At 34.7% G+C, this 19,168-nt stretch overlaps 2 protein-coding genes across 2 annotated transcripts in view; one reads left to right on the forward strand and one right to left on the reverse strand.

The window, feature by feature from the left end:
- Window positions 1–1,572: 1,572 nt before the first annotated feature.
- Window positions 1,573–13,752, reverse strand: nup35 (nucleoporin 35). Its single transcript, XM_028436516.1, has 9 exons — window positions 13,494–13,752; window positions 11,087–11,254; window positions 10,899–11,017; window positions 9,850–9,907; window positions 9,498–9,618; window positions 6,928–6,997; window positions 3,388–3,516; window positions 3,161–3,298; window positions 1,573–1,743 (listed from the first exon to the last, which is right to left on the reverse strand). The coding sequence occupies exons 1-9, from the start codon at window positions 13,504–13,506 to the stop codon at window positions 1,666–1,668; spliced, it is 894 nt and encodes a 297-aa protein (XP_028292317.1). The 5' UTR covers window positions 13,507–13,752; the 3' UTR covers window positions 1,573–1,665.
- A 2,068-nt stretch (window positions 13,753–15,820) lies between these two features.
- The window catches only part of dnajc10 (DnaJ (Hsp40) homolog, subfamily C, member 10), a 35,073-nt gene continuing 31,725 nt past the window's right edge, over window positions 15,821–19,168 (forward strand). The window contains exons 1-4 of the mRNA XM_028436933.1: window positions 15,821–15,956; window positions 18,481–18,682; window positions 18,774–18,936; window positions 19,022–19,072. Of these exons, the coding sequence (XP_028292734.1) occupies window positions 18,488–18,682; window positions 18,774–18,936; window positions 19,022–19,072 (409 nt within the window). The 5' untranslated portion in view covers window positions 15,821–15,956; window positions 18,481–18,487. The remainder of the gene's footprint in view (window positions 15,957–18,480; window positions 18,683–18,773; window positions 18,937–19,021; window positions 19,073–19,168) is intronic.

Raw genomic sequence — 19,168 nt, forward strand, 5'->3', positions numbered from 1 at the left:
CGGCACGCAGCCGGAAAGCTCTAAATATCGCGATATTAGATGTCTTCTTCTTTTTTCTTTTATTTTTTCCATTCATTTATTAATATTATTTTTACAAATATAGAAAAACACTTATAACGAACACAATTATATTCAATCAATTAAATAAATTACTCAATTTGAAAAAAAAAAAAAACATAATTAAATGGCCTTTTTAGCAGAAGTGAACGTAACGGATTACATTACTGTAATTAAGTTGCTTATATGGGAACTTTGAGTATATCTCTAAATCAGTAATTTTACTTCTACTTAAGTACGTACAAAAATAAGTAATTTATTACAAATTTAGACCCAACCATTACTGAGTTTTTTGTTTTAAACACATTGTAAAATTACAAAAATTTAAATAACCACATTTAAATATTATTTCCAAGGTAAAATAAAAAAAAAAAAACCCTGCTCTAAGGATACTGCTGCAATTTAATATATAAATATTTAATTTTAAAATGTAATTTTAATGAGTAATTTGTTTATTATTTTATTATTACTAGACACTTCCCGTTACCTCATTTCATTTCCAGGCAACACCACATAGGGCGACGACCCCAAGGTTTTAAAACCCTGCTCTAAGCACTCATCCGATTCATTTTTTTGAAGAATTGATTGGTTTTATATTCCTAGCGTAGAATTTTGAAATGTTGAGAAACCTTTGATGCTAGTTTCAGTGAAATCATGGAGAACAGACAATGTATTCAGTGTAGCCTCATGATGAGGCCAATAGCAGACTTTGAATAGTCAGGTTTTTTTTATGTTGGTTTGCTTCTGTAACATATTGTTGGCTCGTTTTCACACAGAAAAAACCAGCAGATATCTGCCTTTAACCTGCCTCATTCATACCCTATTATTGTTCATTTGATTACACATTCATCTATTCAAGGCACTCCCTCCTATTCAGAAAAATGTTGCTCAACTTGCTGGAAAAGAAAGGCGATAAGGGGTGTGGAGCATTTATAATGATTTCATAACATCACAAAGGGAAGAAAATGTTCCTGTTACATTGTGTCACAACAATGTCAATCATTTTTTTTTAATCACAAATTATGTCAGCGAACTCTCTATGGGGGGAAAAAACTTCTTCCCGACTTTGTTTTGGTCCAGAAACTAGAAAAAAAGCATAAAATAATTGTAATAATAAACTGTACTCTTTTTCGTGCATCTACTTTGGAGGTCGCCAGTTGCCCATGTATATCAATATGTTAAGATAACCTACACATACATAAATGCACTACAGATTGTTATTATATCGCTATAACCGTTCTTTACTGTTTCCACTCGCTGTGGACTTTCTTAATATCATTTTAACTTCATCAGGACCTGGTTAAATGAAAAACATGTTTTTATAAACATTTACAACTCTTAATAGAAATGTGCGTGAGTAAAAAGTGTAATATTTGTATTTTAAATGCACTTTATTAACAGTATTTAATAAAATTACTTTAGCAGAGATCAAGCGCTCAGACTGTACTTTATATATTGGCGCTACCGTGTGGTTGCTGAGTCAGTGTATCCCATTCAGTAGAGACAAACAAAAGCTTTAATGACAAAAACATTTAATATATGATAAAAGCAGCGACAGATCAATCACGCACACACACACATTAGAATGAATTAGTTCATTCCACGATGTCACCATCCAAACATGTACTCCATGGCTTTGGAAACAAGGCTGTCGTCCTTCCTGGGCGTCTGTCTGTCTGTCACCACCTGACATGGAAACAAAACATTACAAAACTACAACAAACAAGTATCATTTTCAATATTGGAACGTTATCTATGCCGTAATTTACACATTGCTTAAATACTTAAATATTTAAATGTTGCTTGGATAGCAGAGTTTACTTTGGGGTCATTTCAACACATTTTCAGGACATTCCAAATGCCAGTTATATGTAATTTCCCATATGGTTCACACACTTCGGTCTAAAAAAAATCTCTGAAATGTTTAATAATTGTTCCGTGATTATTCAGTAGACACACTGTACATTTTTAGTTTGATTATATTAAAACTTTTTGAGATATGGACAATTTAGTGAAGGGGGTATGTGTCGATTTTAGTTCATCCTTATTTGTCTTCCATTTTCAGCTTCTAATATCTCACAAATTACATCACATAGGAAACTGAAATTTGGTATAGTAATACAGCTCCACCTATTCTCTCAAAATACACAAATAGATCTGCTATACACCCTATCCTAAACAACAAATTATTATGAAACTATAATGGCCTCATGTAAAGGATTTTCAATATCGGCAAGTGGTGAAATAACCCAAAGTTGGTGTCCAAAATAAAAATGAATTAGTCGCAAAAAGAAAAATAGTTTTATATCCCAAGGAAGAGAGTAATCTTTATATTATTAATTAAAAAAATTTAACATGCACTTATGGGCCAATGAAAAAAGTAAAAAAAAGTTTTAGTATTTTTTCAGATTTCAAGAGCGTGTCACCCAAGAACCAATGCATATATATGACTAATCATTAGTGATGTGAACAGTCTATGTTCGAAGCTCAAAGCTGATCAAATTACAGGGAGCTGAGGCATATGTAAAGTTGTTTACTAAAGGACCAAACATGTTCCAGACCCAAACCCCGAAAAACTTTTTTCCAATTTTCAGTGGCTGGCATGTCCACCAGATAGAATGTATAGCAGATAATTTTGTATATTCTGAGAGTCGGTAGAGCTGTATTACTATACCAATTTTCAGTTTCCTCTGTGATTTAGTTCCTAAGATATAGCAAATGAAAGAAAAATAAAAACGCATGAAAATCGACACATACCCCCCTCACTAAATTGGTCATATCTCAAAAACTGTTCATCAGTTCAAACTAAATATTTACAGTGTGACTATTAAATTATCATGAAACTACAGGTAAAAAATGTCTGTTTTTTTTTTTTTTAGACAAGTGCGTGGGCCATTTGTGAAATGACATAGAATGACCCCTTGGAGTTTGTTTTAAATATTGTAATAAACTGTTGATCTTCAGGCAGAAGGAGAACACACATGATTGGCAGCTTTGGTCAAAACCTAAATCACTGTTTGGCATAAATCCATCATCTGAACCGTGGAGGCGATGCAAACATGTTTAGTGAGTGGTTTAAAGTGACTCAGAGGTCAAAGGTTACCTGGTAGTCACTGGCAGAGTTCCTGTAGGATGAACTCAGAGGCCTGATGGCAGAGCGAGGTGTGGAGGGGAGGATGGAGGGAGAGCAGAAGGAGGTGGGGACAGGAGAGGAGACCATCTCACTGCAGTCCATCACGCTCTGAGGAAGAAGCAGCAGAATAAATAAGTCACCTGACCTTGTCATCAACCAATCAGAGAGCAGTGTGGGTAGTACATGCTGTCCCTCACCTTGTTGATGCAGGGTTTGACCCCCACCATGATGTAGTCACCAAACACTTTCCCATCTTTGGACAAAGCTTTTCTGGCCTGGAGTTTGGACTGATACTGGAGGTGCATCCAGTTACCAGGAGAGGCCATCTGTCAATAGATCAATCACAACGTTTAACCAACGCATCGGCCACATGGTTTAACTAACACTGCATTAAAGGCTCACATCAATCATGACAAATAATAAAGTGTGTCAGTTAACGACAAGACTCTTTTACTAAAGTCTAATGGCGTGTTCACACCAAACGCATTTCGGGCGTCAAAATTGTGCCTCACGCCCGTAGCTGGACGCTTGTGCTCACTGAATCAGATGCTTGTCACCAGCGTCAAAGATGCTCTGAACGTGCGTCCAAACAAGTTGGGAAGAGCATGTTGAGTGTGTTTAGGGGAGGGGCTTCTCTGTTGCTGGTGGTGTTCATACAATGGATGATATTGTGGCGATCAGTTACGTTCATAATTCACCCAGTGACTGTGAAGTGGTGGGAACATTAATGTGTTGAGAAGGCAGTGTTTCCAGTCTGATGTATTTTGGTGTGACTCAGTGTGTGCACTGTAATGTCAGAGCTATAGAGAAGTGTGGTTAAATAGAGAATGAAGTTTGGAAATCTTTGCTGAACACGCCCCCTCTGACTCCCGTTCATAGGCTCTACATGATCAAGAGAATGACTTCGCTTTATTAGATAAATAAAGCCAGACAACGTCGTCAAAGGGCGCCTCGGCGCCATTTCTGGATTCACCAGAGCTGCGCTCAGACGACAGCGCTACTTCCGTCTCTCACGTGCCCAGTTTTACGATCTGCTGACCCGCATCGGCGCTCGCATCTCCTACCAGGACACCAACTACAGGTGCTCTATTCCAGTAGAAGAGTGTTGTTTTTTTTTTTTTTTTTTTTTTTTTTTTTTAATTATTCTGAATTCATCACATTGGGGAAAGCTCCGAATTGGTCGCCGCGATTTGCCCCAAGAGTTCAGCAATCCCAACTCAGCGTTGGCTGCGTTGGAGGAGCCGGACGCACGTCAAAAGCTTGAAATCTCAAAAAGCGCAGCGTCCGCCATGTGCGTAAAGCTTAAACGCGCAGCGAGACTTCTCGACGTTCCTAGAAGCGCGTCCGCCATATATTGTGTATGTAAACCTGACGCTTTCGACAAGTTTGGTGTGAATGTGCCTTAAAGCCTCATTCATAAAACATTGAGTAGAATCTGTACTAAAAAAAAATCCACCAAAAAAATTCTGATTTATAAAATCGTGTGTAAATCACAGTCCAGCTAGAACTTAGAACAGAAGATTTCACTTCAAATCGCACCCCACATTCTACCATAAATGGTCAAAGGAGCTCATGGATGGTTTTTCCCACTAAACGAGCTGCTGAAATGGGTTAGAAATGGGAAAGGGAATTTCAGACCAAGGAAGAAGTACATGTGGGTAATGAAGGCCAGAAAAAGACTATTTATTTGGTGATCACAGTAATGGTGTAAATTAATGAAAACAAAGCTATTTACAGCAGTCGTCACTGCAGTAAACGGTGAAAAGAAGCTTTTGAGAGCCTCAAAGTGCTTTTTTCCACCTCTGTCAGAGATTGAGATGCACTGTCAGAGTGTTTCTGCTGCAGGAAAAACCTGAGCCCACACTGTGTCTCAACTTCACAGTTGCAACTCTTAATTAGGGATGCACCAAAATTCGGGCCACTAAAAACGTTCCGCCAAAATAGTGCAATGCATTTTCTGTTTTCCGCCTAAACACTTTTCTCACCAAAAAAAACAGGATGTTATGATGATGCACACGCACTTGAAAATGGGCCGACTTATCCGTGGACTCATGGAACGACTGTATTTAATACATCGTGATCATTAAAGAGTATTCTGAGCACAGTTGACGGGGCACGTAAGTGTGATTTACGGTATGTTTCTGTGTCACACTGACTGTAGCCCTCAGTCAACACGGACCCCACAGTAGCCTGACGCACAGCTGCACTTCAGCAGCATGAATCTGGTTTCAGAGTCTGTCAGCGCACGATTGTACTTGGTCCCCCCCCCCCTTTTTTTTTTTTAGCACTTTAGAGTAGCTATTAAAGGAAAAAAGAAAGAACACAAAAAAAAAAACACATTCTGATGCATGAATAAACAACAAAATATTTTTATTAATAATAATAATAGCATGTGCATGGGAGAGGGAGAGGGAGAAGCCAATAGGCTTACATAATGGGATAAGGATATAATATAATACTGCCTGATCAAATATCCTTATCCTATTATATCATTAATAGAATAAGGATTTTTGTTTTACTTGGTTGTGTATGAGTATATTTAATAAATGTTTAGAGTTTATTGCTGTATTTAAATTAATTTCTAATATATACATTTATATCAAATGAGTGTTTCAATTACCTTTCATAATCATTGTGCTTTAAAAAAAGTATATCGGCCTCAATATCGGCTTTAGATAGCGACCATTGGCTGATTTTTAATTTATTTTTTTAAATCGGTATCTGCACTGGCCTTTGAAAATCCCATATCGGTCAACCTCTATTTATGAAGATCATTACTTAGATGGGATTAAAATTAAACCAGCACGCAGAAGAAATGATCCACACTGCAATCATAGCACACATATGTAATGTACGAGTACGCAGGGGTTATATTTATAAACGAGGTCCCAGATCTGTTCATTTTGAACTTCTATGGTTGATAAGAAGATGCTTTTTTTCTATTTGTTTTGCAGTCTGCACAGCAGCTGTTACATATTTATTTATTTTATTAATTTTTTTTTACATGTTAATTTACATGGTTTATTTAGGAAGATTTGTGTAACACTAGGACATTTTAATCACTATGAGACAATCTGATTTAAGAAAAAAAAAGATTAAATAAAGCAAACCTATGAAGATGAGAAGAGATACAGATATTGATATCAGTTGGATATCAGCAAAAAAAGAGAATAACATTTTATTGGCCTGTATCTAAAACTCCCGATATACAACTATCTTTTATTAGAGTTATTGTAGTTATTTTTCAAAATCTACTAAATTATCTTTGATCCATTTTATTAATTTGTATAAAATTCTTATGTTTAAGGTTAAAATGTATGTAACCCTTTGGTTAAATTAAATTATGGGGGAGTTATTCTCATCCTTACTGTTGATGACTATTGTTCTATGTTTGAGTAGCATCACCTGATCAAGGCTTTTCGTGCTGATCAATATCGGCCAATATTTAAGACTGCAATATCCGTATCGTGCACCCCTAGTGTGTAAATGTTTTTCCTGGCCTGATTTCATGCTATGATGGACTAAAGGAGCTGAATTCAGTTTTTCTTTTAAAATAATGTTAATTTAAATGCACTTTAAACTGCACTCATGAATGAAACGTGCTGCACAAATAAAGACTGATTTGAATACTGAATATATTCAATACTTAAGCTGTAGTGACAACAATGCGTGGGTTTCCAGTAAAGTGTCTACGCCCTCCAACGATGGCTTTGCCTTTTCCTGCTCGTGTGTCTCACCTTGTGTTTCAGGATGTTTCCGTACTGAGCGAACTGCAGCAGGATGTAAGAAGCAGAGGCTGGAGGAAACCTAAAACACACAAACACTAGTTTTATACATCTAGTTATTATCCCAAATGTCAGTTGTGCGCCTGCTTAAGTGGGTTGCCAGTCAATGAAGTTAAAAAACAAGAAAAAAAAAAACATTTGTTTTCACATCACAGTTTCACCACTAGAGGGCAGTATATACCTACTTTTCCATGACCAAATAACTTCAAGCATTTTTACTCTAATAATCACTACCCTTTTACCAATTTTTTAAAATACTGCTTATAGAACAAAGAATCTACAAAGTATCGGTATGAGTAACAAAGCTGGAGCTCAACAACAGCAATTACAAAACTACTCCATAAAACATACAAAATTAGAGAAATATAACAGGGTGACCACAAGTAGGAAGAAGTTATTTTTAAGACCTTTTAATACAACCTTAAAGAAAAGGGAAAATATATTATTTTACAATTAAAGGCAATGATGTTGGTTAATAATGTACAATAAGGAAAAATGAAAATAATCAGTTGTTTAAGAACATTCTTCAAATGGGTTTATTAATATGGAAAGAGAACTAAAATATCAACATTGTCCCAAATGATATTTATTTTAACACAAATCTCACAACATTTAATATCAGTGAACAATAATCCAGAAATCTAAATTGACTGGAACCTGTGAGCAAACCAAACGCTAAAGTGCTTTTATCAGATCCTTGTAACACCATATGTGCAGCTTTGATCTAAAATTAGGCCTTCTAAGAAAATGTAAATAACTAGACTGGGTTTTCAAGCCACTTGTCATTAAATCGGCATTTTCCCATTTGGCTCAACCAAAAAGGCCAGGTTAGCTAGCAAGGAGGCAGCAGACTAATTGCATCATGTGACGGGCGAAATGGAATGGGAAGAGAAGAGCGTTCAGTCCGTGGTCACCACAAAGTCTGGTGGTGACGTGACTAAAGCACATTTCAGAGCTATGTGATCTGAATTTAAGACAAATGAATACTTTTTAAGGCCTTTTATTTGTTAAAAAAATATCTAAGACTTTTTATGGACCTGCGGTCACCCTGTATACACAGAAGGAAAACACAAATAGAAAATATTACTCTCAAAAAACACACAAGACGACAACAGAAATACACAAAAATAAGAGAAAAATGTAGAAAATGACAACAAAAATACACAAAATGAAATAAGAAATATAGAAAATTAACAACAATTTTTGTGGCTCCAAAAGTAAATGCACAAAAACACTCAAAATATAGAAAAATCACTAAAACAACAGAAAATGCACACAAAATGACTCCAAACAAAACAAAAAAACATACTAAATTAAAGAAAAATACACAAAAGACAAAAAAATACAAGAAAACTCCTCCCAAGATGACAATAGAAATAAGAGAAAAATGTAGAAAACAAAAAACAAAAAAACACAACTTAAATTAAAATTAACAAAAATACAAAGACTATTGACTATATACAACAACAAAAACACAAAAACCTGAAAATAAAAATCGAATTATTTTAAATGCTGACATGAATGTCCAAATACCTTGAAGCATTTTTACTCAAATAATCACAGCCCTTTTACCAATATTCAGCACTATATAATATAAAATACTGTTTATAGAACACAGAGAACCAACAAAGCATGTTTAACAAAGCTGGAGGTGGATTTGTTTCCAATTATAATTATTCCCTGATTTTAAAAGTCAGGCTTCAGTGATGCATTTTGAGCTTTCATAACCACCAAACTGCTGAACAGCATCCAGCAACGCTGATTATTACACATCTGTGTGTGTAGATTATAGCTTAATACAAACATGGGCAACTGGCGGCCATTGGTCTTATTTTGAGTGGCTCCCAAAGTAAATGCACAAAATGACTCCAAACAAAACAAAAAAACATACTAGATTAAAGAAAAATACACAAAATTACAGAAAAATACACAAAAGGACAAGAAAACAGCAGCAAATATACACAAAAATGCTCCATAAAACATTAAAAAAACACACAAGACAACAAAATACAAAATATTACTCCAAGAACACAAATTATGACAACAGATATATACAATAAGAGAAAAGTGTGCAAAATGACAACAAAATCAAAATACAATATGAAAAAATATATGAAATACAGAGAATTAACAACAAAAAAATACAAAGACTGACATTAAAATTTACAAAATGACAAGAAAAAATTTACACAATGACAACAAAAATGCACAAACCCTTTGTTCTTTCCTGCAATAATGTTCAGATGTGTCATTATTCAAAATGCCGGCATGAATATTTGATAATGAGACCCTTGGATCAATCACATTTTTGTGACAACAATCTGATAGGAGTGGTTTAAAATATTATATATCATTGCATCTTTAAATGATGTATAAATAATGAGTTATATATTGGACATCTGTCTTGCATTGTTTAATCAGTCTCTTCCATGTATGTTTTATGATTAATAGTGATTGATTTGTGGCCCTCAGTGTTAGACCATCATTAGCGGTGTGTTGTGTGTATGTGTGGGTGTAAATACCCAAAGACGGTGACCCAGGTCTGGTCCAGCAGGTCCTCAGAGGACAAAGCTTCTCCCTGACTGTAGAAAGGATCCACCTGAGCTGGAGAAAGACAAAGCTGCTGCTGCTGCTGCTGCGCTCCTGCACAAACCAGACCATCCTGCCATCAGCTCACAGATTGCACACATACACTACAAACCAGAGTCCAGCAAAGGCTAAAGGGGAGGGGCTAAAAATAGAGCTTTGTTAATCGCTTCGAAGTGTTCAATCATAACAGGGGAAAATAAACGTTTTCATCACATGCAACTATCGGCTACCAGAAAGACAATAAAGGTGCATCCATAGCTGTAGGAGGCGGTACCATGGACATACCTGTTCCTGGTGTTGATGCCTGCCTGGCCGACAGAGGAGACTGCAGAACTGGAAAAAACTAAAGGAAAAATCTATTATTTACAAGTTTAAAGAGGCACTTTTATTATTGCATCTATTTTTTAAACAATTTGCTTATTTTTACCCTTTTTCTGCAACAACACCAAAATTGCCACTGATTGTCATCACTTTTTCTTGCCATTCTTTTGCTTCTTTTATTGGATTTTTGCTACATTGCTCAAATTTCTGCCACTTCTACATCAAATTTTAATGCCTTTTCTGCACATTTTTTACACTCTCAGAACATTTTTAGCACTTATAAACCCTTTATACCTAATGTTGCATATGTTGACCTATTATTTTCACTTTTACCCATATTTCATGCTTATTTTTTGCCAATTTAACCACATTCACAATTTCTCATGCCAGTTTAAGCTAATTGTTCCTACTTTTTAAATCACCCCAACCCCTTATAGATGGTAGGCCTGAGCAATATATCAGGATTAAAGATACATTGATATTTCTATTTTAGCAATATAGAAAATTACAATATCACATATCATCATCATCCTTTATTTCAGACTCGGGAGTCCATTTCAAAAACAGACACAATTAGTATTCACAAGATAAAAGAACATACATATAACTATACCTACTGTATATCTATACATTTTTTTTATTCTATAGCAGATTTTGTATTAAAATACATTACAAAGTACATTACATATTTCCACTTTCAGGACATTTTCAGCACTTATAAATACCTTTCCACCATTTTTCCACCTAATGTCTCATATGTTGATCCATTATTGTCACTTTAACCTCTTTTCACCATATTTCATGCTTATTTTTGCCAATTTAATCACATTCACGATATCTCATGCCCATTATTTTCCAGTTAAAACCTATTTTTAAACAGATGGAGTAAAATTTAAGATAATTTAGGATGTTCTTTGTCTAAATTCCAATATTGTTTAAAATAAATTGTTGAATGAAACCAAGAATTCAATCTTCAACATCTTTGATCATTGGGTTGAAATGAACAAACGCACCTGTTTGTGTGCACTGAGGGGCGTCGTCGTGCCAATGAGGTCATCGTGGATACTACGGACAGGTGGAGCGCCACTTTTGTCCTTCGGTGTGGGAACCACAGGTTGAGGAGCAGAGCCTCCTGGAAACACACATCAGTTTTATAACATGACTTATAACTGCAGCACAAATACACACAGCTGGATCTAACCTCGATGGAACGCCGTGCTGTCCACTAAGGGTGAAGTCAGGCTGAAGGGGCGGGGCTGAGGAGTCGCTGGAGCTGGAAGGTCTCCCATCAGGAAGCCAGGCAGAAACTGAGCTCCTGAGGCCGGTTTGGGAGAAGTGGGCGAGCCCAGAGTCATCGGTTCAGTTCCCACTAAAAGACAGGAAGAGTCCAACAGTTTAATTTTTTTTTTTAAATTAAAAAAACTAACTCACAGCATTCATGCAACATCAGGATAGCACTAGCTAAGTAAAATCTAAGTAAAACACAAGTTAGAGAGTAAAACTAGGGGTGTCCCGATCAAGTATCAGACTGAAACAAATACCGGATTCAAATTTCCAAATTTCCGATTCCCCCCCTCCCCCTCCCCCCAATTCATTTTATATTTATTTTATTCATTTGTAGAATAATGTAGATATTATGTTGAAGGTTAAATTGTATGTAGCAATTGGTTGATAATAAATGGGTCAGTTTTTCTGACTACTGTTGCTGACTATTGTTCTCTGAGTAACATCACTTGATCAAACCTTTTCTAACATTCCACAAAACAAAATAAGTAATTTGTATTTTTTCATTAAAGGAAAAAAAAAAGTATGTATGATTAATGCTAATATCGGATCAATAACGGTATCGGGCCAATACGCAAGGCTGCAATATCGGTATCATATCGGAAATGAAAAAGTTGTATTGGGACATCCCTAGGTAAAACGAAGAATATCAAACAATATGATACAGTGACAACAGTCTGAAGTGTTCACTTGTCATCAGCTCAGTGAAATGTTCATTTCATGACAAGTGTCTCCTTGATAAATGACTTTTCTTACACTATGTTGTTAAACACACGCACTTCATTCTCAAATGTTTCACATTTTTTACAAAAAAAAAAGAAAGAAAAAAAAAAGGTTATTTATTTAATATACACATTGTTAAAACTTGTCATTTGATGGGATGAATATTTTTGGAGGTATGTGATTTTGGCGCATCCTTATTTTTCTTCAATTTTTAGCTTCAAATATCTCAGGAACGACATCACATAGAAAACTGAAATTTGGTATAATAATACAGCTCCACCGACTCTCTCAGAATATAGAAAAATATCTGCTATACATCCTTTCTGGTGGACATGCCAGCTCCTCAAAATTGGAAAATTGTGAGTGGGTGTTTGGGTCTGGAACATGTTTGGTCCTTCAGTAAAAAACTTAGCATATGCCTCAGCTAGCTGTAATTTGACCAGCTTAGAGCTATGAACACAGACTGTTCACATCACCAATGAATAGTCACACACATATATACATTGGTTCTTGGGTGACACGCTCTAGAAATTCCAAAGAATATTTTTTTTTTAAACTACTTTCATTGGCTCATAACTGCATGTCAGAATGCAACAAACAATCGGATCTGTGTTTTAATTATAGTACTGTAAGGGTTACTCTTTCTTGGCATATAAAACACATTTTCTTTATGGGATTTTCCATTTTTATTTTGGACCCCAACTTTAGGTTATTTCACCACTCACAAATATTGAAAATCCTTTACATGAGGCCACTGTAGCTTGCCTCTGTGTCTTAAAATCATTTATTGTTTATTAGTACAAAGAAAGAGTCATATTTATGCCATATATCAAAATGGCGAAATACGGTATAACTCAATATTTTAAATTCAATAAAGTCTAACCAGAAAGACAATTATATGTTAAATTTGCTGATGAAAAATGCCACACAGGCACAATATGTGCCACTTTCTGAGAAGTAGTGAAAGTAGTGCCTCTGAAAATGAGTACTTTAATACAAAATAAGCTATAAAATAAAAATATATTGATATAGGAGATATTGTAATTTTCAATATCGCCAAAATATAAAACTTGATATATCTTGAATCTCGATATATTGCCCGGCTATGGGTGAAATGGAGTATTTGACATGAAGCATTTCTGAAATCTGAAACAGGAAAACGTCTCATCCACATATTTTAGAGTTTTTTTCTGACAGTCTGTGCAGTGACTGGTTGATATATATATATTTTTTTTACAAAACTAACCTTTGATGACGTAAAACATAAAATATGGGACATGTTTTTACTCCTCTGGCAATATTTCTCGTTATTTTTTAATCTGCGTCAGTTTTAACTTAATTTAAGCATAAAAAAGTATCTCTTAGAATAATATTTTATTCATAAGCACAAATAAATATAACGGAACACTATTAAAACGTTGAATGAAGTTTCTAAATAACAGCATCCATTGGAAAGCCGCACTACCACTAAATAAAGGCACACGATTATATCCATAAAAACCAAACACAACTTAATCAGTTTACATGATTATTAAAACAGACAGCAGCTGAAAAAGTCAGTAACATGATGTATAAAGTTAATTTAGATGAGATCGTGTTACCTTGTAGCTCCATGTCTGTCTGTCGCTCTTCAGCGGCCGGGATTTTCAAATGTCGGAAGTGACGCCAAAGAAACGAGAAACAGCAGCTAAATGTCTCTGTAAAACTGTCTGTGACTATGGGAAACACCAATAAACAACCACAAGTCCTTTATCTGTGTTGAACTACATTGTTTCAATAGTTAAATACAGACTCAGTTAGCCATGTTGAGGTTTGAGAGCTGCTAACCCACCGGAAGTTCTGATGAAAGCAAGGCGACGGTTTTGAACTCGGCGCATGAAAATGATGTCAGAGGTCCGAGATTTTATTCTTCTTCCCTAATTTAAAACTATTAAACCATTTCTACTCAAAAGAACAAAGTATAAGCACCAAACCAAGTGAGAAAAATAAATAAAATTGAAAAAAAAAAAAAAAAAAAAATGAAAAAGAAAAAGAAAAAACAACGATGAAACAAAATGAACGAGAACGTAACACAGGCAATAACAAAGAGTTTTGACTGTGTTCGTTGTCTTTTTTGTGTGGTTTTGCCATTGTTTTTGTGTCATTTTTGTGTATATTTTATGTCTTCTTTATTTTATGAGTGTTATTGTAATTTTATGCCATTATTCAATTTCCGTAGGCTGTTTTTTATTATCATTTTGTATGTTTTTCTGTCCGTTTGTGTATTTAAATTGTAATTTTATATGTCGGAGTCCTTTTGTGTATATTTCTGTCTCATTGTGAGTTACTGGAGACAATTTGTGTGTTTGGAGTCATTTTTTCCTTTTTTTAAAAAACATTATTTTATGCATTTTTCTTTCTTACTATGTGTTTCTGGAGTTATTTTGTTTTTTGTGTTATTGAAATAATTTTGTGTATTTTATTTATTTATTTTTGCCTTATTGTTAGTTCTCGTGGTCATTTTTGTGTGTTTTTGTATCTTACTATGTGTTTCCGGAGTTATTTTGTGTCTTCAAAATCATTGTGTGTATTATTTTTTGTGTTATGGTTAGTTGTTGTGGACTTTTTGATTATAAATTTTTTACTTACTGTGCGTTTACGGAATCATATAGTATATTCGTTTTTTTACTCTCTCTGTGTGTGTGTGTGTGTGTGTGTGTGTGTGTGCGTGTGTGTGTCTTTTATCCTTAATTTTATGATTTTTGATTTTATATGTCTATACTAATTTTTCGTAGTAGGATATTTTTTTATTGTCGTTCTGTATGTTTTTTTTTTTTTTGTCCATTTCTGTATTTTTGTTGTAATTTTGTATGTTTGGTGTGATTTAGTGTATTTTCCTTTGTTATTGCGAGTACGACATTTTATGTGTGTCTGGAGTCATTCTTTGTGTTTTTTTTTTTTTTGTCTTATTGTTAGTTTTTGTGGTCCTTTTGTGCGTGTGTGTGTGTGTGTTTGCGTGTAGTGTTTTTTTTTTTTTTAAATAATTTTTGTGTATTTTTCTGTATTGCTGTGTGTTTGCAGATTTTTTTGTGGATTTTTTTTTTGCTTTTCTTTTTTTTTCTTGAGCCACACAAAACTAAACTGAGGGCCACATGTGTATGGTGTTGGAGGAGATGATTGTGGTGTTTAAAATACAGATAAATAGAAGGTTTCATTTTTTAAAAACGTTACATTTGTGAAGCTCGTACATAATTATTGGGTAACAACGTAAAACAGGTTCACAGCTATCTTTAAAACCACGTCATTGAAATAAGTAACGTCTTGATTTGGTCAAGCTTATAACATACGTACTGTCATAAATACAAAATAAAAGCACATGAGTTCCTTCTAGAATTATATTTTACAAAGAAAAGTTCAAACATGCACTGAAAGATGTATCACCATTAGGGGTTTTATTTTTTAGGACATAAATACTTGGCGTACAAACTTAAAAAATTACTTATTTCCTATTTAACATCAAGAAACAGACGAATTAAGATGACATTCAAACATGCCATATGGACCTTGTATGTGTCCAAAATAAAGTTTGATGATGATTTCTTTTGATAGTGTTAAACTCGAGGTCCACGGACCAAATTTAGGACCACTACTGCATCATTTTTAGCCTGTGGGATGATTTTGCCTGAAGATGACGTTACAAAAAAAAAAAAAATACATCAAACAGTAAATCAATACATGATTAGAAAAGTAAATAAGATTGTTTGGATGTTGAAGTTTTAAATCTGGGATACAAAGATGTCAAAAAGGCAAAAATATAGGAAGAGATAACTTTAATTATCCCACAGGAGGAAATATTGGAATTATTAGAGAAGCAAAATAAGATTTTTCTTTCTAAATTAGGAACAAATTCAAATGACATTTACAAAGCGGGAGAGTTTTTGAACTTGGCACTCGTTTGCTTTTATTCTGAAGAGAACCAAACGGATGTGCTCCCTACTGTTACTATTGTAACTTGATGCCGGTATGAACCGGACTATGATGCGGATCTTGATTTCCAGACTCGTAGAAGTTGAGACGCCTGTAAGGTAAGGTGAAGCTTCAAACCTGAAGAATATTATTATTTTTATGACTATTATTATAATTATGACTATTGTCGGACTATGCAGACCTTTGCTAATATCGATTAGCCCAACGAGCTAAAGCTGCTGTTAAGGCAGAGTTAGTGTTAGCCTAGCTTAGCCTAGTTCATGGTTTTGTGTTGAGCAAAAAAAAGACTTAAATCTTAACTTTTAACACACCACAGTTGAAAGTATCAGATAAAACCAGGCTCAGGAATATGCACTGAGTCTATTTGTTGTAATTCATGTGTAATACAGTGATTATGCTGCATGTTTTCCCCCATTTTGTGTAAAATTAGAATTTGAACAGATTTAATTTCTTATGTCAAATATTACATTATCAATATGACAGATAAGTCTGATTTTAAATGGAACTAAATTTAGCTAAAAAAGAAAGGGAATCAGAATGAGATATAATGTATTTATCCCAGGGTTAAGTTTCCTTTTTTTTTTTCTTTTTTTTTTTTTTACAGAAATTTCGACCAAAAAAAAAAAAGAAAGAAAATAAAGAAAGAAACGAAAACGTACATAATTGAATAAAAGACTGTTAATTAAATACGAGTGCACACCGCCAAGAAAATACATTACAAATGTACAATATAATACAGATAAATACAAGTACAGGATAGTGGGCCATCTACTAACTACACTGTAAAAACAAGTAATGTGTGTTTGGTTGATTATTTATTTGCTCTAACAATGGAATAGAATAGAATAGCATACGCCTTTATTGATCCCCAGAGTGGAAATTCACTTTAGTAAGAAAAAATAAATAAATATTAACATAAAATAATAGTGCAAATGTAAGAACTGTAGGTCAGACGTAAATTAGAATAAACAAAAACAACAAACAAAATACAATAATGTGCAAATGACAAACAAAGGAATTGGTTTTGGGGTGGTGGTTAATGTTAATAAATGAATCTTATCCTGTTGGAAAGTCTGTTTATTTCTATTTGAAATGGTGCCACATTTGTAAAGAACATGGATCTATGGGATGAGCAGCAGAGCAGAGAATATGGCTTACACCCATTAAAAATCTGCTTTTCTGCCATTGTCAAACAGCTCATTCTGCTATGGACTAGTTTTGGAATGATTGAAGTGTAAAGAAATAAAGAGATGTTATTAAACTATACTAGAGTGTGAGAGAACCAATCACAGCCATAACAGCCTGGCTCCTCCCCCTCCTGCTGTTCAAACATTGCTGAAGGGTGGTTATCTGAATCATTATAATGATCACTGTTATACAGGACGTTTGTTATTATTTACACCATAGTATATAGTCATCTTAAATATGTAAATCCTTGTTTTAATCAGAAATAAAATGTGCTAAAAGTGACCAAAAATGGTAGAAAAGGTGGTGAAATGGGATTTTAAAAACCACAGGAATTGGTTAAAAGTTGCAAATTGTGGTTAATGGAATTTAAAAATGTAGGGAAATTTAGTTTAAACTGGCAAATAATGGGCATGACAAATCTTGACAAAAAATAAGCATGAATTGTGGTAAAAAGAGGTCAAAAGTGACAATATTGGGTCAACATATGTGACATTAGGTGGGAAAAGTGGTGGGAAGGCTTTATAAATCCCAAAAATGTCCTGAAAGTGGCAAAATGTAGCAATGTAGCAAAAATGCATTAAAAGGAGCCAAAATATGGCAAGTTTGGTGTAATTGCAGGAAAAAACTCGTAAAAATAAGTACAAATGAGCTCAAATTCTTAGTTTCTTGAAGGTATCTGGCAACCTCCCTCGCAGTGTCTTAAGTTGCGACCCTAAATGGGATCCTGGCCCCAAGGTTGAGAACCTCTGGCTTAAACAATAGCCTATGGTAGAGAAGGTTTGGACAATTTTTCATGGGTGCAGCGTGTCAGAATCTGAAGGATAAACATCATCATCTAACGTTTTATTTCAATTCTAATATTAACAGATAATAATAATAATAATATCCAGGGTTTTTTCATGAAAAGTGATTATAGGTCACATCATGATCTCTAATCTAAGCATTGTTTATGTTTAATACATTTTTCATTGATGTCAGAAAACCATATATCTATATGTACTGAATATATCAGAATCAGAAGTTTTATTAGCAAATAGAGTTTTCACAATACAAGGAATTTGTTTGGGTGGATGGTGCTAAAAAAACATAAACAGTATAATAATAATAACTAATAATAATTAATATAGAAAGTGAATTTGTTTATTATGCTATTATGCTATTTCAGTTATTTATGGGCTGGAAAAATATTTGAGCATTTCTAGAAATAATAATAATTAAAAAAACAAAAGATAGTGACCACTTTATATGTGGATATGTAAAGCAAAAACACATCTTAAATTAGTTTTAAAGGTTAAAAATTGGGGGGGGGGGGGGATTTTGTTATTGGTAATAGGCATAGACGATCGGTAGAAAACCATTGGTTGTTTCATAAAGTAAATAGAGTAAAATGTTATTATTTAAACGTTTGTGGCTCATTTGTAAACTTGTTGTTAGCGTTTAGATGATGGAGCGCAGTTTGTTCCCCACGGCTCGTCTTCTCCTTCCTCTGCTGCTTCTCGTCGTCCTGCCGTCCGATGCTGGAGCCGAGGGTGTAGATTATTACGAGCTACTGGGGGTGAGCCGAGAGGCAACGACCAGAGAGATCAGACGAGCCTTCAAGCAGCTGGCACTCACCATGCACCCCGACAAGAACCCTGTGAGAACCAACAGTGTTTTTTCACCCCACGTGTCACCAAACTAGTGCCAATATGTGACGGGTAGAGCCGTGTGATCTCATGTTTTTTCAGGGAGACTCCGAAGCACACGACAAGTTCCTGCAGGTAAACCGTGCCTACGAAGTCCTGAAGGACGAAGATCTGCGAAAAAAGTACGACAAGTACGGAGAGAAAGGATTGGACGAGCAGCAGGGAGGACGATACGAGAGCTGGAACTACTACAGATACGACTTTGGTGAGTGAGACTTTTATTAGTTTCTCTATTTCTGGATCAAAACCTTCCCACAAACATAATCCCTTTTCTGCATCTCATTTCATAGGAATCTACGACGATGATTTGGAGATTATTACTCTAGACAGCGGCGACTTTGGTGAGATAGCAAACAAATTTGCTCTTTTTTCAAGATTCAAAATTCCCTCAATTCCAATTGAAGTTTCTCTTTTGTTTCTCTTCCATCATCTTTCCT

The sequence above is a fragment of the Gouania willdenowi genome, chromosome 21 (genome assembly GCF_900634775.1).
Source record: "Gouania willdenowi chromosome 21, fGouWil2.1, whole genome shotgun sequence".
In the NCBI taxonomy this organism is placed as follows: Eukaryota; Metazoa; Chordata; class Actinopteri; order Blenniiformes; family Gobiesocidae; genus Gouania; species Gouania willdenowi.

Coding starts and splice junctions, on each gene's coding strand:
- nup35 (XM_028436516.1), bottom strand. Junction 11,018..11,086: donor CAGCACGGCGTTCCATCGAG/GTTAGATCCAGC, acceptor GTGTGTTTCCAG/GAGGCTCTGCTCCTCAACCT. Junction 3,517..6,927: donor GAAACATCCTGAAACACAAG/GTGAGACACACG, acceptor ATCTATTGACAG/ATGGCCTCTCCTGGTAACTG.